Source organism: Scophthalmus maximus, chromosome 17 (genome assembly GCF_022379125.1).
Source record: "Scophthalmus maximus strain ysfricsl-2021 chromosome 17, ASM2237912v1, whole genome shotgun sequence".
Lineage (NCBI taxonomy): Eukaryota > Metazoa > Chordata > Actinopteri > Pleuronectiformes > Scophthalmidae > Scophthalmus > Scophthalmus maximus.
In genome coordinates, this window is record NC_061531.1 from 1,662,290 (window position 1) to 1,684,025 (window position 21,736).

The 21,736-nt window shown below is 43.1% G+C and overlaps 2 protein-coding genes across 2 annotated transcripts in view; both read right to left on the reverse strand.

Moving 5' to 3' along the window:
* sept12 (septin 12) overlaps positions 1-8,322 on the reverse strand; it is a 53,965-nt gene extending 45,643 nt beyond the window's left edge. The window contains exon 1 of the mRNA XM_035615635.2: positions 8,133-8,322. Coding sequence (XP_035471528.2) covers positions 8,133-8,187 — 55 coding nt within the window. The 5' untranslated portion in view covers positions 8,188-8,322. The remainder of the gene's footprint in view (positions 1-8,132) is intronic.
* Positions 8,323-11,083: 2,761 nt separating this feature from the next.
* On the reverse strand, positions 11,084-14,126 carry si:ch73-321d9.2. The gene is made up of 5 exons (XM_047328167.1): positions 13,525-14,126; positions 13,242-13,397; positions 12,874-12,966; positions 11,938-12,115; positions 11,084-11,302 (listed from the first exon to the last, which is right to left on the reverse strand). The coding sequence occupies exons 1-5, from the start codon at positions 14,047-14,049 to the stop codon at positions 11,277-11,279; spliced, it is 978 nt and encodes a 325-aa protein (XP_047184123.1). The 5' UTR covers positions 14,050-14,126; the 3' UTR covers positions 11,084-11,276.
* Between the last annotated feature and the right edge of the window lie 7,610 nt (positions 14,127-21,736).

Sequence of the window (21,736 nt, forward strand, 5' to 3'; positions counted from 1 at the left end):
TATGTCTGGGGCATGGTAAAAGATGATTCCATTTTGGGAGGATTTTGTCGGAATTTTTCGTCACTATTGTGAGACAGAGGAAAACAACTGAGCCTCGGTGGAGGTGTGTGTTCTCAGTAATCACATCAAACACCATGTTGTCATTCAATACCTGAAGAAGGAAACATTTAAATAACAAAACTGCAAATGTATGTTGACGCCATATGACCTTCATCTATCTCATCCACTGTATTGACTCAGAAAGAACCATATGAGTCGAGCAATATGAGACCGTAAATTAACAACAACTCTTTACTGGAGAAAGAATTTTTGTTGTTTTGTTTTGTTACGTCACATGCACCAAGTGCAGGCTCTACGTCAGTGCAGGGAAACTGTTCTTTTATTGAAAACATTATATTGTGGACCGCTGCAGTTAGCAGTGGTGTTAAACATCTGACTGAACTGTTAATGTAAGTACTGTAAATACACAATATGGTCTGTTATATATAGATCTGCAGAACTACCTGCACACATGCATGCCAATGACGACCAATGGCTTTTAATATGACCAATTTCTAATTTCTGTCTGTTCCTGTTATAAATACATAATATATGAATGTGTTTGTGTCTTTATTCAGCTGTGAGTCTGATGGGAAACAGCTGCATATTTCATCCAATGGGGTTAAAGATCCTCATTGAATCCATATTACATTACATAATGTATGTAAAGCATCTGGCTGGATATTCATGATGTCATCCGTGGATGGTTGCCAAAAACCACAGGAAGGAAGGTCTCATCTGCTTAACAAGCTCTTTGTTTCAACTATTGGTTCCAGGTCGACATTAGAGAAGAATCTCCTCAGCGGCAAGGCTATTCAACAGATTTTAAGACTGCAGCCTTCAAATTCATGTGACAACATGGAATTCACACTTGTGTTGTGTTTAAGAATGTGACTTTTACGTACAGGTGACTTGGTGATGACACAGAAGGGCTAATGTCTGACTTACGTCATGAAGTGAATGTTTGAAAGGGGCTAATGGGTCTTCTTACTCTTGTGTGTAAACCCTGGCAAGTGAAGAGCTACAGTTGTTGCCACTTTTGGCAGAAGGCCAGAACCGCAGAAGAAGGAAAACAAGGAACAACTGGCCCCTTCAGCTGGTCGGGATCATGTTCAGGATGATGTGCTGTGTGAGTGTGTGTTCCCATATTCCTGTGCCTCTATCCTCACAAACGGAGTGTTCTTGTTCCATCTGAGAGACGAGGGAAAACCTTTGGGGGCAAGGCTTTTCGACTTATTACGCAAACAAAGTGTGGAGGTAAACTGCAGCACTCAGAGTTAATGTGGGTGGCTACGCCTCAGAAAGGAGAGCAGGTCTTTGTATAACTGGGGATTCAATCGCCAGCTCTTCAGTCTGCACTGAACCCCAAGGTGCAGAAGTGAGAAGCACTACATGTGCGAATGGGTGACCCACCCATATGTCCCATGGGTGAATGTGACCAATGGTGAATGCTGTGATTGGTCGTTAAGACTAGAAAAGCTGTTCAATGTACCATTTACATGTTGCATGGTTACAATATGCAGTATGTCTGGATGTATTTATCTTAGTATTCACATCCACATTGACGCCACTATCTCCATCTCGTCTCTATCTTCTTTTACAACTTCTTTTCCTTTCCCACAATAGTTTATTGCCTCCTAATGTAGCATTAGATAAAAATATATGCATAAAATTATAATGTCATAATGTTATAACACCACGTAATGAATGATAGTAACGGTTTATGAGAGGTGGAGTTCAACCAAAGCCAAAATACATTTTAAATAGTCTCATAAATATACAGTCCACTTGAATATCACGCAGAGGTGACTTTAATGGGGCCAATACAAATGCTTATCATAATTACTGGAACATATAACATTATCTAATGAAACAACGTTTCTTCACAACCTACAAAAAGGAAGAGAAGGCAGCAGAGTCCTTAACCTTGAACCTTGAACCTTGAACCTTGGGGTAAAGGTAACAGAGAACTGCACAGCTAGAATGTCTGAGGTAAAAACTCCAACACAGGGCAGAGCAGGGAGGTTTGGGGATACTGAACTTATTCTTAACAGACGGAGAAAATGTGGTCTTTGAAGAGATGAGGTTGTCCAACAACCAGAAGGTCTGTGGTTCAATCCCCGCTTTCCCAATCAGCATGCAAAGAGTCCTCGGGGAAGACTTAACCCTAAACTGCATCTGGCGGCTGTGGTGACTGGATGTGTGTGAATCTGTGAATGTGACTTGTACATTTACCAAATGTCCGAGATTCTTAAGGTTTTTCTTTTTTCAGGTGCATAATTTGAAATGCTTTTTTCCCTCTCTATTGTGGTGGCGGCTGAATTGTAAAACCTAAGCAAATGAAAACAACGCACCTCCCATGGCTAGATACTAAAAGCTTCTAGGGGGTTGATGAATTATTGTGACACCACTGAGAGTCGTGATGCAGGATCCTCACACATCACTGACAGAGTCAAACTGCCATTCAGTTTGAACCAGTGCACTGGGAGGAGGAGAGGTCTCGTCTGTCTGGTGGACAACGTAAGGGGATGCTGAGTCTGGGCATGTCTGTGAACAGCCCCCCACCCCCGTTCAAGCTCTCACACACACACACACACACACACAGACTCACACACAGGCATCCCACCCAACCTCCCACCCCCTAACCGGGACATTCCACAAGATTTTCTGACAGACAAAGCAACATGTGCACTGACACGTGCGAACACGCACAACACACGCACAACACACACACACACACACACAGAGGAAGTGAAGGCTACATGTGTTGTACATGAGCCCAATGTACAGCGCGGTTTACATGTGCATATGACATCTCTGATGTATTGTTCTTATTTTGTCGATTCCTGTGAAAAAAGAATGAGGCCATTGTGTCAATAATCTAACAGTATTATTTATTGAATATATTTCACCTGGTTTGCTAAATCATCTCTGGTCACGGTGACTCACAAAGCCAAGACCACAGTCAGACCACCGGGATATGAGCTGGTGTCACACTCTGGTTTGTGAAGGGACGTTTTGACGCCATTTTGGCTCGAGAGCTCGTCCACTGCGTGCCCACTTACCCCTGCAACCCTGCAGCGGTTGGACCGTACAGGCCGTCACTCACGCTGTCTCCAATAGTGTAGCATACCGTGCTTTATCGTCTATTTTACACTAAATGGGACCATCACTAACAAAATGAACACCGTGCTGTATTGAAGAAGATGTGAAACGAATAAACTCCAGAGGAAAAGGTTTACTGACGGTATAAATAAATCAAGGGAGAAGTAGAGTCGCTTTCTCATAGAACTCTACAGAAACAACCAGTGGAGTCGCTCCCTGCTGGTCATTCCAGACAATACAGGCTTCAGGCACTTCTGCCCGGTGACTACGTCCAGTTGTATACGCAGTCTATGGAAGATCTTGAGGAGGATATAAATAAATGACTGACAGTCGACAGTTATCCAAGTAAAAACAGCCGACTGAAAGTGAAGCCAATATGTATGAAGGGACAACTACAAACACAGATCACGATACTGAATGTAAACATATTGATTTTTGATTAATTCGGCTCGTCTGCAATAATGGTTTTCAGAGCGCAACCTTCATATGTTCCCTGCAGTAATGGGTTTGTCTCTGCGCTCTCATTGGCTGATGAGAACTGAGCCAGTGTTTTGTAAAGACCTGACAACTCCAGACATGTCTAAGTACCAGGCAGGCCAAACTGATCTGAGGCCAAACTCTGATCCACTGTGGGAGAACAACTTGGCTGCAAGGCACATCAAGTGCTACCTGAGTGTGTGTGTGTGTGTGTGCGTGTGTGTGTGTGTGTGTGAGAGAGAGAGAGAGCGAGAGAGGCTGGTTAGGGGCAAACACTTTTTACTGAGGCTGAGGGGAAAGTGTTTTGCAACATGTGACTGTACGTGTGTTTAACATTCTGTTATTTTGGGTTTTTTGGTCTTATGACAGAACTCAGGAGTCTGTCGTTGAACAGAACACACACTGTGTGTGTCCCGGGCCGTTGTGCTCCACTGCCTTAATACAGACTGGAATGTCAGAGGGGGACCAGCACTTGTCATGAGCAAAAACAAGGTGTGTGTGTGTGTGTGTGTGTGGCACTGGGTCAGTAAGTCATGGGACCCTCTCTGATCTTTGCAGGGTTCGCGCCCTGCTGCAGCACAGTACCAGGATGTGGCGGGGCTGGGAGGGGCAGTTCTCTGCCTGCCTGACCTCCTCTAATCTCCATGTCATCCAAAGACCCCGACGCCCTCCTTCTCTCCCTGCACTCAAGTGCACACTTTTCATTACCTTCACTCAGCCCGCTGCTTCACACACTTGACTCTCAGGTTGATCTTCTCCTTCATCTTAGTGTTTTTCGCACACATCAAAACTATCAATTCAACCTCTCATCAGTAAAATCAGCCACTGGGGACCATGAAAAGTCAGCTAGTAGCCATTATCTGAAACGAGGAAGCCTTTACACAACTCAGGACTGAACACATGAACACATGGTCCACTCTGATCTGCTCTTCAGTGAGATCAACAACCCTCCACATGGTATCTCTTCAAAGTTTTAAATGTCAGCATCATTTTATTGTTCACTTTGAAGATGTGAAATGAATCTTCAGCACAAAATGTTCAGCCCAACATCATCTCCTGAGGAAAGTGGGGTCACCGACTCCTACACGGGATCGTTCGCATCAGACACAGACATGTAGTCTCTTTGTATCACTGCATATGAAAACATCTTTTCTTTCATTTTCTGTGGCTAATTGGCATTGGGGATGAAGCGGTTACCAGTTTCACTGTAAACCACGGTGAAGTTCCAGACGGTTAGTCCTACCGTTTCAAATTTGAATTATCATTTAAACCGCGGTTGATTAGCTCACTTAGCAACAGTCTCCCAGATGCAGGTTTGTTGATAACTGATGATAACTGTGATACCGTTACATCTGTAATTGGCATTCTGATTAAAAGACTGTGGTAAATTAAATATAGACGCATTTGTGCAAAAGCATCGACGGTGGCTGCAGCAGCCAAAGTTCTACGCCAATTGGTTTCGAGACACAAATCAACACCTGTCCAAACAGAAGAATGTGGAAAGAGAGTAAGCATGAATGGAGAGAGGGGATCTTTTGTTGTCCTGTCCCTGCAGGGTCCCGGGACATGATGGATCACACTGAGCCTCCGTCTCTCACTGAAGTTAATCGGAGCAAGTGAAGTTCTTCATATGCGATCGAGCAATGGTTCACTGCATTGGGCATGAAGCCCCCTACTCCACTCACATGTTTTGAGTTGCTGCGCTTATTTTATCTGCATCACTGCACACAGAGCATTACAGGAGCACCGGTGTGGTGGCTTTACAACTTTGCAAACACAATCTAGTCTCAAAAGGACCAGGCTCCAAAGTTAACAGTGATGGGCTTCCAGTCAGTACGTCTGTACGGCTGCTTTCGGACATGCAGTGAAGTTCCAGAGGGGCCGTATATGAGAACGTAAATTTCCACAAGTGTTGCTCTGGACACTTTCCAGAACTTTTCCTGCCAGCCCCCTGGTAAGATTTCAGGAAAATGTCGTAGAATGTAGCAGGAAAAATTCACAGCCAGCGAGCGGACGTGTTGACGACTGCAAACAAAAACACAGCTTTCTGCCAGTGACTTATCCCCATGGCAGCATGCTCTGACCAGACGCCATTCCGGACATTTTGCGGACTCCATGTCTGAAAACAGCCTCTGTTGGGCTGACAGTGGTGTCAGCAGCCCAACAGTCAGTGAACAGTCAATGCAAGTCATGCCTCAGTTTGATAAGACGGATCTAACAGAGATTAATAGTCTTTGAAGCAAACTCTTTTAATTTACTCTTCCAAAAAAACTGTTGTCTGCTGGTGGGATGAAGTTATTCACTCTCTCTTTCTTAAACACACTCGCACGTGTCTCCATGATTTCAGAGGACATTATCTCAGCTAACATTCATTTCTTGGAGACACACTGTCACATTAACCTTCAGTACTACTTGCCCAAAGCATAACCTGAAAGCATGTCTTGACTTCAAAATAAAAAAATTTAATTATGAGGACTCGCCTTATGTACTTATTATATGACTAAAGAGATGTAGGCCCCCAGAATATGGGTAGTACCAGGACCACACACACACACACACACACACACACACACACCAGTGCGTATGCACAGAAAGCTTTAAGGTGTGTTATTAGAGCTGCTCTGTCCGTGCTGTTGAACATCTGACTCCAGTAATTACAGTTCCACATTTTAGATGGTGAGCTGCTTCAATACAAATGCAGTTAATCAGTATGCCCCTTCCTACTTGGAAAAAAAACAAAAAACATTGAAGTAATTTTGAAATGTGCAGTTCAGTTTCCACACCCATGTGTATAATAATGGATGCAATATCATAACTCATTCCTTTCAGGCATCTATGGATTATTCTGGATGCACATTCACAAACAACCAAAGCTTGCTGCTTTCCCCGCTGGTTGACAGGCCACAGACTTTGTCAATGGGGAACAGCCCCGCCCACGACAGATACAATGGCAGCCATTGTATCTGTCAGCTCTGTCATATCAACCTTGCTTGCAGAGACAACAGCATTCTGCAGCCACAAGAGGGTTTACAAGGTGGACGCCAATGGGCAATAGCATGAGCAAAACAAGAAATCGCTTCCACTTCATTATCATTGTGTAATTGCTACCAATGCCAGTCCTATAAAAGCTGGGTTTATGCTCGACGCCTCGACTGTGACGTCACCGCAGCAGCGGACTGCGTTATGCTCGCACTTCAGGAAACACCACTGGAATCGCGACAAGAAGGAGAAGGGGGCGTCACACACCATTGCAACGGCGGCAAAGCTCGTGTTGAGAAATGCTAGTTTGTTTTGAGCTTGCTTTCAGAAAAGCGAAGTCCTCTGACCGACCGTCTTTAGCGGCGCCACAGAGGTGTGTACGGCTACAGTCTGCCAGGCGCTGACAAGTGACTTTGTGTCCTCGCCCGAATGGGCAAACATTGCACGAGAGTTTTGGAGAGTGTGGAACTTTACCAATTTTTTAGGGAGCGTCAATGAAAGACATGTCTCAATCCGAGCCCCTCCACATGCAGGAAGTGACTACTTCAATGACATAGGTCCATCTCGCCAGTGCTCCAGACGCGCCGCAAGAATCAAGTTACAAAAAATGGGGGTGCGCGACCTCTCAAAACGGCACCAACACAGACCCTGCGCCGTGGGAAGTGACATCAATTTGTGTCGATCAGTCAATGCTTCATCCAATTGCAACCAAACTAGGCTCAAAGTGCACACACTGAGATCATGATGGAAATACAGAGTTTCATGCCATGTTTCCACCTGAGGGCGCTGGAGTGAAGTTAACGAAAATTTTCTCGTGCAATTCGGCCAAGTGCGCCTTTAAACTACTTGTTGATATGTCTTACTTTCTCAAAAACTCTCAAGGCTACAGAAATTGAGACTTGAACGACAGCTAGCCATTTGTGAAAGGGTTATAGCCAAAAGTTGTTGGGCCACCCTGTGGTCAGTTAGTGGTGTGGTTTATTTTACTAATACTTTAATACTTAATGACTTTTCTCACAAATCACACACCAGCACAACAGCAGTGGATGCAGCCATCACAGCGCTTGCTTTAGGAAATGGAGATATCCAACTTCTGATGGAGCTGCTGAAGCACTGCTACTGTAAGTAAATGTAATGTAGCAACTATAGGTTCAACATTCACAATCAGTGATGTTCATTACTAACTAATCTAGCAGTAGTTTCCTCCGTGAATGGATTGTTTGGTCAATAAAATGTCACACAACAGTTTCATTTGTCTTTGATTCACAAACCACAGAAAGTAATTTCCATTTCTTACAACACAGATTTATGATAAACATGGTCTGTTCATAATCTAAATATAACTAGATGTATATATAACAACTAATCAAATGTACTGCAGGCTATATGTGGCTTCCTAACAGTGTGCTCGTGGTGACTTCTGTCTCCACACCGCTGCGTCCTGACGCACAGAGGAGGACGCGCCCGGGGCTGCAGGCGCAGTCCAGCAATAGAACAGAAGGGAACGGAACAAAACAGAAGAGCCCACATACCTTCAAAATCTGATAAAATCCCTTCGAGGTGCTCGTTGACAGAGAGTTCCGACATTGTGTGTGTGTGTGTGTGTGTGTGCGTGCGCGCAGGAGGCTGCGCGGTGCCGCTGCGGGAAGAGGAGGAATCACACTTGGATGAGGAGAGTTCGAATGTGCGCGGACCGACTGAGTTCCTCAGACTAACATCTGTCCTCTGGATGCGGTGTGTCCTCACCGAGCGACCTCCTCCAGCCAGGGGTGGCCCAGCCCCCTGCTCTGCTGCTGCCTCCGGGGGGGGCAATGGTGGGCGGAGCAGCATGCAACACCTGGAAAATATCCTCAGTGAAATTTCTCTTGGCTTTGCCCCCCCTCGGGCTCATAGTGTTCAGAGATCCACTCAGACCCAACTCCACCTGCACCCTGTTACAACTTTTTCCCTGGTGAGGAAAGTTTACACATCAAGATTTGTGAATATGAAAGGATTTCCAAACCGGGAAAAGAAAATGGAAACAAGTGGACAAGAGGTTGTGGACTCTCCGTCGACATCAGACTGAGCTTCACACTCTGACCTACACGTGTAGTTCGTAACCTTTTACAGAACTGCAAGTCGGAATAAGGACACATTCCTGAATGTGTAAAAAGACCGTTTGCTTTCAGGTAGCGCACTAAACCCCATGCTGAAGGACACGTGCACACACACACACACACACACACAGAGCAGCCTCTGTGCAGACCATGAAAAGCCACTGTGACATTAATCCTTCTTGGTTCAGAGCCACAGGCCTAATGAGAGTCGTCCACCCCCGTACCCCACCCTTGGCCCTAGCAGGAGGGTGTGTGTGTGTGTGTGTGTGTGTGTGTGACAGAGATAAAGACACTGAAAAAAAATTCAAAACTTAATAAAAGTTTTTGGTAAAAAAGGTTGAATTATAAGGTGGTATAATTTGGGGCCCGATCTGGATGTGTGTGTTGAAGGGGTTCGGGTGTGTGTGATGTGTACATGCTGTGGTTGCTGTGAGAATTCAGTCACATGGGTTTGGCTCCTCTCACTTTTTTTCTCTTGCTCTCTGAGGCTGGTTAATTGGCCCGTTTCCTGTGATATGTTCGATAGTTCCAGACCATTTGTCTGTACACAATACATGTGTGTGTCTGTGTGTGTGTGTGTGTGTGTGTGTCTGTGTGTGTGTGTGTGTGTGTGTTTACCCTTGCTCAGACTCGCCTGAAGGAATCCTCTTCCCAGTGCTGGATGTCTGCTGCAAATTGTCAGGGCCAAAGAATTTAGGCACCACATACCTGAGCAATTTAGAGAGAGGCTCAGAGAGATGATGGAATTTGATACACGAAGCAGAGTGTTACCTCAAAGGAAAACTCCCTTTATCTTTTGACACAAGCTGAGTATTATTTTACATTTCTTGCCTTTACAGTTCTTGTCATTGTGTATATGAATATTGCCACACTTCATCCACCAACTTCATTGCTGAGTTTGAGTGCCGCACACCACACAGCTGTGCAGCATACATAGAAGCAAGGAAACACTTTCATCCTCGGATCATTTCATAAATCAACAATGTCTTCTCACTTGGTGTCTTCTTCTTCCCTGTTTTTACTGACACTTTGCAGTATACCATGGCACATTGCCACCAATCAATGGATTAGTGGGACACCAATGGTAGGATGGTGTATTGCATCCTGGATGTATCTGTGGCCGCATTGGACAAACAAACCACTCATAGAAAAAACTGTTCTCTCGTGCTTCTTCAGGTCTAAAACCTCACAGGTCGCGACTACCTAAAACATTTCAGGAATAGTAAGGAATGGTTTTTCCATTGGTACTCATGACCACCATTGCTCCCAGCAGACCCCAATTCTGTTGAACAACTGCATTACTAAGTCACTGTTTGAATTTCATCAAACTGTGCAATACTTCAAACGTGTGTGCAATTTGAATAGCTATAAACAACCCTGTTTGTATTGAATTTATTATTACTATTTTCATATTACCTTATATTTGCATTGCATGTTTTCTTTTAAATTACTTTTTGCTATTACTATCTCCTTTGCTGCTAACACAGCAAATGTCCCCCTTGTGGGACCATATGAGGGAATATCTTGTCTTGGAGGGATCATGTGGCTGCTTCGGGAGTACAGTATGAGTGCCAAGGCCATTTCCATGTGTGATCTGGACGCTGTTCTGCTTCGGTATTTTCATTTGGAGCGGTGCTTCAGGAATGTGAAATCTGTGTAATGTTACACATTCTCCCCATGCCTGTGTTTTTTGGCACCACCATAGGTGTACACACCCTTTGTGGGCACCTCCACCTTTGAGATGACTGGTTGCTGCTCCCTTCTGTTCAGCTCCTATTTAGGGTGAGAGAGAGATAAGTCTGGGGGTGTACAGGGAAAGTCCTGTCTCTCTCTTTGTTTTTGTCGTGATTTTAGTGCACTGACTGAGCCTCGAACGCACTAACCACGAGGCCAAAACCCCTGAGTCGTAACGTCATCTGCTAGCACGTCTCTTAGGGTGTGTTCTTGTTGAGAGTGGCTGTGAACTTGCCTTTCACCTTTAGACGCATCCCTCCTGGGCTCTGCAGAACCATTTTTGGCCTCACTAGCCTGCTTGACTGGCCCCGGTTGTACAGTGTTTCTGGGACTGTGGTGACATCCGCTCCAGTGTATATTTTTAGCAGTGTTGTAGTTGTCCACATTTATGACTGTGATCCATGAACCAGCTGACCAGAATGGCCCTTTGCAGTAATTGAGCACTGCCTCCCTCGCTGTTACATCGTGTGTGTCCTTCTTGTGGTACTTTATTTTTTTTCTCTCTTTATGTTTGAATAAACACAAAAACACATAGACAAAAAAGGATTGGAAAAAAATTATCACAGCAGCTACTATTGTTTTTAATTTATTAAACATGGCAGAGAGGAGAGAAGAGAGAGAAACAAATATGATTGAAAACACACACACACACACAAATGCATCCACCAGAGCATTGGGTTCTTGTCACAGGATTAGTCTGGGACCTGTAAAGTAAGCTACACATACTATTGTGAGGGGAATGATGACCATACTCCACAGAGTGACTCGTTTCCTCAAACCAGAGGAGGTGGGGGCTGGCTGCTCGCCTTGGTGGTCATGAGGAGTTCTCCCGTGTTGCTTGTGGCGTCAATGGTGCCAAATTAGGATTCTTCCTAATAAAGAGCCACAGAAGAGACGTTACATGAACAGAAAACTCTTCCCTAACGTGCTGCTATAATACTGTGCCTTCGATGCCAAGTGTACATTTCTACACAATTATACTGTAGAAAAAATGTGTAGTGGTTACACCTAATTTAATTAGTTTAGTATAGTTATGACTTGGTTGAATCCTTTAATTCTGATTTAGTATAAATTTTAATATTTCTTTGGCTTGAGACAAACATTTTCATTCACACAAACTAAATAGAAAACTTTTATCTTAGAATGATCTAATTATATTGTTAAGTCTGTTACATGCAATTTTATTAACTTTTTCCAACTTAAAGTTTTAGAGTCGGTACAAACTCCAATGTTTTCTTCAGTCACAAGCCAAAATGTTACTCAACGTATGTCAGTATTATAAAAACTTACTTTTTTACAACTTAAATTCAACAACATATACAGTCTAAGTTCGCTTAATGTCAAAACTTAAACATTTTGTTACAGTCAATGAATAATGACAGGAAAATACCTTAATATTTACTGTGAAGTCCACATGCATCACACATACAAAAAATAAAATACAAACATCAAAGTAGATAAAACCGAAGGGGTTTTGGGTAAGCTAGGTTAAGTGCATATATCAAACCTAGTAGCAGGGCACAAGCTGAGGCAACTGAAGTCAGTTGATTCAACACTTCCACACCCTCAATGACAATGCCAATGTCTTCAGGCGGCTCCTGCAGTCCTTCCCCCTCCTTTCGAATGACAAATACTGCCATGGTGAGCTGCTCCAGTTCCGTCTCAGCAAGTCCTGCTCGAGAGTCCTGAAGAAGAATTCACTGATTATTCCGATGCCCTAATCTTGATGAGAAAATTAAAAATCTACCACTGCAATATATATAGTTTTTGGTGGACTGCACAATAATAACAGATTATGACTGAATAGTAACGACTATGACTCATTGAATTATGCCAAAAGGGATCAGACTATATAGATTTGGTACAGGGTTATTTGGTTGATGTGTGTTATGTGCTGGACCATTCCTTCGCTGCATGTCACCACAACCAGCTGAGAGAGTGGTATCAATCTGACCATCAAAGAAAGAAGATTGCATGTGTCAAAACTATTCCTTTAATCTTGTACAATCAACTAATAATAGGTATCACTATTACTTAAAGAAAAACAAAGTATATGGATATATAATAGTGTTCCAGGTTCATATTGTTACATTTTTGTGCAATGTATTTGAAGTCTACATATCGGCAGCTTTCTCCCAACTCTGCAGGGTGTGGATGATCAGAAAAGTCATTGAATATTTCGATAAAAATGCAGTAACAGCCCTATCACCAGGATCAAATGTTGACAGATAGTGTTTCTACAAACTTCTCTTTAACAAAGTTTCTTTAACAGTTTGACTGTGTTTGCTATGTGTTGTTGCTAGCCAAGTGTCCAAGATTACTTTTTTGTTATTAAAAAATAGAACAGCTTTAGCTGTTATGGTTATTACAACTAAGAAAATCTCGTGTCTGAAAATGTTTCTGTGTCCCTTTGAAAAGATGTGCCAACATGCATATTACTTACGAGATATTCCTTAATCAGGTCATCTGGATCTTCTCCCAGGTAGACGATGAGAGTTTTCAGTACACACTCTCTCCGAAGATGAATGTTCTCATTCTAGGACAACACAATCTTGATTAGTTTCACCGTTTCAAAATCGTGAAGACATTTGCCTTTAGTCTCACAGCTAAATTCCTATATTTACTTCATTCAAAAACTTGTGATGGTAGTCATTCATTAAAAAAAGGGATGAGAGTTCAAAGGTGTCCCTTTTTGAGTAGCTGAAAACATGTCTAGCATATGAAACATCAGTTAATGTATTAATATTTATACAGATAAAGTGTGCCACTCCTCGCAGATATCAAGGAGCGTCTTTCATAAAGTAGAGCTACCTGATCAAAAGCGGCCATGATGTCAGCAGTCTTCTGGCGGGTTGCTCCTCCTTTAGCAAGGACGACCCTCATCAGCTGACTTGTGCAGACATCCAACTGGGCCATGAATTTCGGCTCAAGACTAACAGTCATGAGCCTCTGGAACTCTGCATTGATCTGGAACAACAACAAAAAAATGAAAGTGGATATTGTATTCTGACTTTAAAGAAATGCAACTGGCCTTAGCCAGTGAACAATCTCAGTTTTAACAAAGTAACGACATAAGAATGCTGTACAATATTACCTCATTCTGTTGGAACAGTGCCGGCCATCTGTCTTGGAAGAACTTAATGCTGGGTTCTTGGTTCACCACCTCCTGCCGTCTGATGGCAAACGTGTGCGCCATTTTGTCTGCAATGACCCTTTCATTGTTCCTTATCCCGACCTCTGACAGAAGTTTAAGCCTCTCTTTCTCAAGGCTTTCCAGAGTCTCCCCAACAGGGAAGGATGGATAAAAGTCGGCTTCAGCTCGTTTTGGCCTCTTCACTTTTTTAGCAGGAAAAGCACTGTAGTAGCTTTGGATTTCAGGGAATTTACTGACAACTCTGGACACCCCTGCAATTTCAGCTGGGTCCTGTAGTTTCCCATTTTGTACTTCAATCGCTGTTTCCAACTGTAGCAGCCATTGAAGGAACGAGGCTCTTTCAAACAAGGGTGCCTCTTGATTAAGGCCTCTGCAACTACCCTCTGGGTAGGCCTTGTATTGGTAAATGTCCTCTCCTAGTATATTTAGGATATCAGACTTGATTCGGGAGCTGACATTCAACATTTTTTGGCTATTTTGGTATTCAGAATTCCCTTTCTCTAACTGCAGCTCTGTGTCAAATCTGGGAATTTGAAATTCCATTGGCCACTGCTGATTTCGAGAAGACACAGATTCAGGGGATGAGATGATTATTGTTTCATTTGATGCCAATGAAACAGAGTCCTCTGATTCAAAGGAATGGAAATGAGATGATGTGGTCTCAGGGGCACTGATCAAAGGTGGACTTGTTTGCTGGTTGACTACCTTGATTGTTCCCAAGTCCTGAACTTCAGAGGTAGAATTCAGATTGAAAAAGTCATTGCCAAAATCTTGGTCCATGTATTGCAATCTGATGTTGCCCTTAACCTAAAGGTAGTCTTCACTTTGCAAAGAAGCTCATCGAATGACTCTGGAATGCCATTTGGGAGTGTCAGTTTTTCAATATTGCTCTCCCCCAAAATCACCTTCAGTCTTGTAGGCGACGAACCAGCCATGGCAGTCTGAGAAGTGAACACGGAAAGTTAGTAATGTTCAGCAAGTCAGGCAAATGAGCATTTATACTGTAACTGCTATTAAAAAAGGCACATTAAAACAAATGTACAGGTGTTCTTCAGGTAAAGGGTCAACCATTTTGACAACGTAAAAATCCCACACACTGTTACTGTGCTCTTGGAAATTATGTGCTGTTATTAACTAATTGTGTGTCAAATGTTACAGACCACCTTAAAGACCATTTTGGTGTATGGCAAGAAGCAGATTTGTTTTGAGAACACAATGGTGTCGTCCCCCCCCCCCCCCACAAATAACGTAATCACATTGAGAGGCCTCACCCTTTAAGCATGGATATATCATTTCATCGTGACAAGACGCATTCCTTCAATTTTATAGTCTCCCAATGGGTATGCGTCATGTACTTCTTGTGGGTCAATAAGTTCCATTTCCTTGCCTGGCGATGTTTTAAGATCATAAGCTCTATAGTGTTCAGTATACTATCCACTTAGCTTGCTGACAATGAAGACCAACTTGTCCAGCAGGATCACCATTTGGATGATTTCACAAAACTCTGGCAGTCCTCCAAGTGAGCCATGGATCAAGATCATCCCACATTTGTAGTTTAGTCCATTGTATGTCACACTTTTGGCCAAGCACACTGTGTCAATATTTGAAGACTTCTGTCTCAGAGCATTTGAGATTTCCTTGTTAAGAACATCGATGTGAACAGTAGAAACATTTGTCACTTCCAGTGGAGGCCTGGCAAAGCTACATGCGTGCAAATGATGTGCAATCTCATACTGATGCTTCTCAGAAAGGGAAAGGAGCACATTTTTGAAGCACCTGATATTCCTTGCAACTCTCTTAAAAAAGCTATGCTTTGCTTCAAAGCGCATGGTCCATAGGGCAACCAGTGGACCAAACTGATGGATCAAGTATGGATAATGCTCCACGAAATGGTGTTTTGGTTTAAGCGCACATTCTTGGAAAACCTCTTGAAATGTGGTTCTGTGCTCAGAGATTTTAAAATCAAGATATGCAATGGAGTCCTCAGTATGAACGGGACAGACAACAAGATCAACAATGTCCTTCAGGTCTGTTAAGACCTGCCAAGCTGGCTCCTCACAGGGAACTCTCCCTCCGATCAACAAAGGCAAAAATCTGATGAGACTCCAATTCTCATGTGCATTTCCTCCAACAGTCTTTTTAGATCCAAAACTGACAGCCACGGGATGAGGTCGGTTAGTTTTATCAGTCCACTTAAAGTTGAATGTGCATATTGCCTCATTCAGTGTAACTAATGTGAAATACTTTTTTTTTATGAGTGCATTGAGGCAAAGTGAAAGTTCAAAAGGAACAATTCCTTCAAAAAGATTGTGCACAATATCTGGGGGAAACCCAGTGGTAACGTCAAAATATGAGAGGCGCTTTGAGAAAATACACTGTGATTTTACACCATAATAATTGAGCATATCATTTCCCTCAAGAACTTTCAAATGATCTGAGTGAGTATCTTTGGTTCTTAAAGTAAAGGCTCCACTTCTAACTTCGGATGTCTGGAAGTCTGCTCTTTCTCCAGTGCAAAACCTACATACGTAAGACCCTGAAAAATTTCCACCATTCCAGCAATACCGTGAGCACCAAGGTTGTCAGCAACCACACACTGAACTGTGCCCTTTACCGTTCTGCCTAACTTTGTTACAAATATTCCACTCTGTTCCAAAATAACAAGGTCATTAATTAAAGGTTCTAACACTTTCTCATACCTGTTGCACTTCAGATCATTACTTTTGATTAAAGCAGGCAAATAGATGGAGGATAATGTAGAGTTACAACCTGGTGGCAAATTACCCAGAGTCCAGTACAAACCACAAATCTTATGCTTCCTCCTGGATGTACCAAGTGGGTTACATATTTCAAAATCATCAATATATAATATCAATGAAATGCTTTCCTGCTTAGACAAACAACAGTTGATTTTCTTTGAAGAAGGCACCGTCAAAGAAAGATTTGTATATGTGCACACTAGATCTCTGAGGCTGTTCAACTATAGTATTCAAATTACAAGCTTGATCTAAGATTCTTTCGCAGTCAAGAATTTGCTGCAAAGACTATTGAAATGACTTGCGATTCTTTCGGTCCAGTATATATTCCACTGGTTCCACTACATTAAAGTGTTCTTATAATAGGCCTTTCGCCTCCATGAACTGGAAAGTGGACATTTATCTCCAATTACTTTTTTAACAGGGTTTGTCTCACAGAGTGCAGTGGCTAGCTTTTCAACAACTGATGGGTCAAGCTGGCATCCATGATCTTGCAATACCTGGCTAATAGTCTTCTTAGTAATTGGCAGAGAAAGATAACCAATCAAACTGTTTAACTCCTGCAAAAGTTCATCTAGAGCTGCATTAGACACAAGGAAGATATGTTCCAATTTAAGGAGGACTGAAGCAAGTTTAACCTCAATATCCTTCTCTACATTTTCAGAATGTCCATTGTCAAAAGCAGACTCTAAATTGACATCACTCTCTAAACTTTCTGCATCTGAAATGCCACTGGCAACACTGGCACAGTCTTCAACAGAACTTATCCCAGGTTTAAAGACACGGTCTGTGCCAGAGTGTTTTCAGTATTTATGACTTTTAAAGTTCTCATAGACGTTGGTTTTATATTCACAGTCCTGGAACACACACGTCACAGTCTCCTTACTTTTAAGATGCTGAAAGATGTGTTGAATAAAATCCCTTTCTGTAGAGAGTTGATTATGGCCACAAAGCTGGCATTCGAACGTGGATACAGCTTTGGTAACAGTTCGTTGGGCAGGGTGCTTTCTTGACAAATGGCTCAGTAAAGCGTTCCAGGTCTTGAATCTACATGAACAATTTAAGTAAGTGCACGGATATGCATGGCCCCGTCCGTAATGTCTATGATTTAGTTTGTAGTGCTTGAGGAGTTCAGATCGTCTTGTAACAGTCTTCCCACAGTCTTTGCATTTCCACATGCAGCACAACACTAGAAAAACAAAGACATGGGCTTTACTAGGCATATCTTGGTAGATGTAATTTTTTGTCCACAATTCTACAATTCTTCCACTTTAAATTTACTTTCAATATACACATCTGAAAAAATGTGAACTTAAGTATAGGAAAGATGCAGAAAAAGAGAATGCAAGGGTTGTGGTTCACCATAAGAAAAAATAAAAAAAGGAAGCCCCACCAGAATGGTTAAAGTCTTGTGTTTACATGTTCTCCGTTGGAGGCTCAGTTTTCAGGTCAATTTATATTTCAGGGCTTTTTACAATTAATTTATCAGATGTAAACACAGCTCAAGTCTGCATGGTTACTAGTTAGTATGTTTTAAATCATTGCAAAACGAATATAACACTACCAAACCCTGTTGTTGAAACTGAAGCTTTTGTCCATTAATATTGCGTTGAGGGGAATTTCTTTTTCTGGTTAAACTTGAGTTGTGTAAATTAAGCAGCATCATCCCACTTGGTAGCGGTGTGAGGATAAATTAAAAAGAGAGCCTGCTGCATTTTTTTACACAGCTGCTCGTTAGCACAACTGAGCCTGTTGACGCTTAGCTCACCTAAAACACTTTTAACTGCCGCGAGTCCACTGTGCGAACATGTATCCGTGTCGCCTCTGTACTTTCCAACGTAAATAGAAGGCAGTCCTCTCACCGAGGCTGGGCGGCACAACAAGCTGCTATCAGCGCGTCCCTTCCACACCTGAGTACGGTGTGCTGCATGTCTGCACATAGGTGGGACTCACCTCCATGCGCTCACAAGACCGAGGTGAACTCTTATTACTCCTCGGTGTCGCCGACCGACTTTGTAACTACATTGGAATCAACACTGCCTACATATAACCGCATGCGCTGGCAAAGGTTTAAATCAATGCCAAATGTTCTCCCAAGCACATTAGCCGAAGTCGTATGAAAGGGGGCGCGGGCGCGAAACCTGTAACTATGTAACAAATTATGATAACGTTTATGAAAATGTAGAGAACACAATTAAAACAAATTCAGGCGAGTCCTTTTTATAACTTACTGCATTATTAAATCACAGAATAGCCTGTACTTTTGTCTTAGTTACATTAAACTTACCGTCTTTCCAAGTTACCGAGGAGAAGGAAGATGGCGGCTCAACTCCGAGGAGAAATGTGGAAAAGCCGTGGACGTATTGACGTCAGACGCAAAAAAACGGACGTGTTGACGTCAAACATGAAGCGAAACCTAACTCAAGCGCTTGTACTGAAATGAGAAAAGCAATTTAAAGGAAGAGTCTGTAATTTCAAATTGATATAATCCACAAAAGTGCACTACCACCACTAAAGCACAAAACTGGTTGAGACTCATTCAAAACATTACTTTACTTCAACTAATCCTCAAATACCCTTTTTACAGTGTGCCCAGGGCACCCCATGACTTGGAAGCACTCCTAGTAGAGTGGCACCTCACGCCCGATGGCAGGGCACGGACACTCATCCCATATGCATGGCTAATGACATCCACGACCCAGTGGGAGTGGCATTGCTTGGAGAGAACGCAACCTTTAGCAGAGGAACAGTTGTACTGACTGCCGAATGCCTGCGGTAGCTGCAACATAGGCTCTCAGGGCCCGTACTTGGTACATTTCTGGCTTGTCCCCTCCCTTGCTTGGTGGGGGGTCAAACTGTGCGAGCCTTAGAGGTTGAATGAGGTGTGAATGTTACAGCACTTTCGGCAGGAATGCAGTGTTCGGCCATAAAGTAACACTTGAGCCTTCTGGGTTCCACCTCAGACATAAGGCACTTACTGACAGGGCGTGTAGCTCACTGACACACTTTGCAGAAATAGTGGCCAGTAGGAACGCAGTCTTACCCGATACCCACTTCTGCTCTGCCTGTCCCACGGGCTCAAAGGGAGGCTGGCATAGAGCATCCAGCACAAGGGGCAGGTTCCATGCTGGAGATCTTGAGGCTCTTGGGGGATGCAACCTCAGAGCCCCCCTCAGGAAGAGGGACACCAGATTGTGACTCCCCACTGTATCATCATCAAGCGCTGTCCCTCCACGGAGCCAGGGGAGGGAGGCACTGCTGTGTGACGCTTGGCGTCCAAGTGGAAGCTGTTCACAACTGTTTGACAACTGTCAACACTGCTGTTAGCTTGCCCAAGATAAGCAGGAAGTTGATGACGTAGGGCAATAACCTGCCCATTTGGCAGAGGGCAAGGAAGTTGACAATGTTGTCCACACAGAGAGGGGTGTCTAAGGCCACACCAATGAAGCTTGTGGTCTGAAAGGGGTTCAGGCAACTTTTCTCTAGGTTTACCCTTAGGCCAAGCTTGGCCACGTGGGAGGGAAGACAAGATGGGTCCTGAACCACCTGGCCATGGGAAGGCGTGCAGATCAGCCAGTCGTCCAGGTACAGCAGGATCTTCATGCCCTGAGACTGCAGTTGAACACCCTTGGAGATAGGGAGAGCCCAAATGGTAGCAGCCTGAACTGCCAGTTGCGGCCTCCATAGGCAAAATGCAAAAACTGCCTGTGCTGATGAGCTATGGGGACGTGAAAGTAGGCATCCTTCAAGTCTACAGACGCAAGCATCATCAGTCGCAGCGCATCATCAGGAGACACGATGAGGGATGCGATGGTAGGCTCAACAGCAAGTTTCTGCCGTTAGCTGAGAGTCGAGATTGAGCCCCAGTATTACTCCAACATGCATGAAACCCCTCAAATATTCCTCTGAGTACACAATGTAAGCTGAGCGAAGGGGGCATGAACGACCACCTGCACAGCAGAGGTGTGAGTAGCCAGAAGTCAATATGGCAACAGTTAACTCAGGTCACGGGATACAATTACCAACTATATTGACCTATAAAAACATAAGCTGAGGGAATGGGCCGCAGACGCCGCCTACAGCAGCAAAGGTTAGCGTCAGCAAGATGTGAAATTTTGGGTTCTGCTGATGCAAAAAATGTAATGACTTGCAAAGTCCATAATTAAAGCTACTACAAGGAATTTTCATTTTGTGTTGATTCTGGTGGCCTCTGTGGACAAAAGATGATTTGATGAAACAAAGTGAGTTTTATTTTATAAATAATAATAATAATAATATTAATAATACATGGGATTTATAAAGCGCTTTTCTAGAAACTCAAGGCACTACATTTTAATGCTGTACCGCCACACTACAGCGCTGCTTCTTTCTTCAGGCTGCCAGGCAATTCCTCCACCGCACTCCACCATAAAAAAATGTAGCCTTTTTACAGTATAGTTGTTGTATAAGCATTTATGTTCGCCGATATGTGCAGACACAAAAACTTTTTTAACATGTTAAAACAATGCAGAAATTTGTCCAGCAGAGCTCCTTGATAAGTTTTTCCATGTCTTCCCGAAGGTACAAATTTCAGGCACTTCAGTAGACACTCTCTTTTTAGATTCATCTTGAGGCTCTAGGTTGAGAGCAACTTCATGATGCAAACAATATGCAATGCACAGATGCGCGGTTCTGGTTTTGCCGGTTGGGTCTTAGAGCTTCAACCGGTTTGAATTTGTGCTTACTGACTGAACCGGAATTTGTCAGGTGTAACCATAAACTGTATACAAACATGGACGTAGCGTCCGTGACGTCACCCCTCTCCCTGTGAGGAAGAGCATCACCCAATGTCCTCATCATGCACTGTGGTGACGACAACATGAGGGAGATCAGTAGCATTACTCTGGTCAACATGAAGACAACCTGCAGCAGACTCACCTCCAGCACCTTGTGAAGGGGACCTGTAACTGCTACAGTTGGCAGTGTCACTGCTATTGAATTTTGCCTTCAGGACCACCACATGGAATCCGAAAATCTGAGAGTAAATCTATAACTCCTGGTTCTGGCTCATAAATTCTGTTTACATTTTCACTATTTTTGTCTTTAATACTGACTTAATATGTGAGATTTTACATTCAAATCTGACTATTAATTGACAAATAACTAATACAATAAGCATTAACAGGTTTGTTTGATTTGAATATATTTTAAAAGTTGTGTAATAATACATGTAATGATAAGAACTGACTGTTTAATGTTGGAGACTGAACATGGTCAGCACAGTGGAAGACGTTTGTGTGCCTATGTTCTGTAGATATTCAACTGTGTATTTGAAAGTGGTTTTGGATTTAACAGTTTTCTACCAACACAGTGAATATATAATACAGTATGTATAGAATAATTAATTGTTATGAAAG

What these genes read in the sequence shown, in the direction of transcription:
- si:ch73-321d9.2 (XM_047328167.1), bottom strand. Translation starts at nt 14,049, where the DNA reads ATGTTGAATGTCAGCTCCCGAATCAAGTCTGATATCCTAAATATACTA. An exon ending in CACTGTTCCAACAGAATGAG is followed by an intron (nt 13,398 to 13,524) that starts GTAATATTGTAC and finishes TTGTTGTTCCAG; the next exon opens with ATCAATGCAGAGTTCCAGAG. An exon ending in AGCTTGTGCCCTGCTACTAG is followed by an intron (nt 11,303 to 11,937) that starts GTTTGATATATG and finishes GCTCTTTATTAG; the next exon opens with GAAGAATCCTAATTTGGCAC.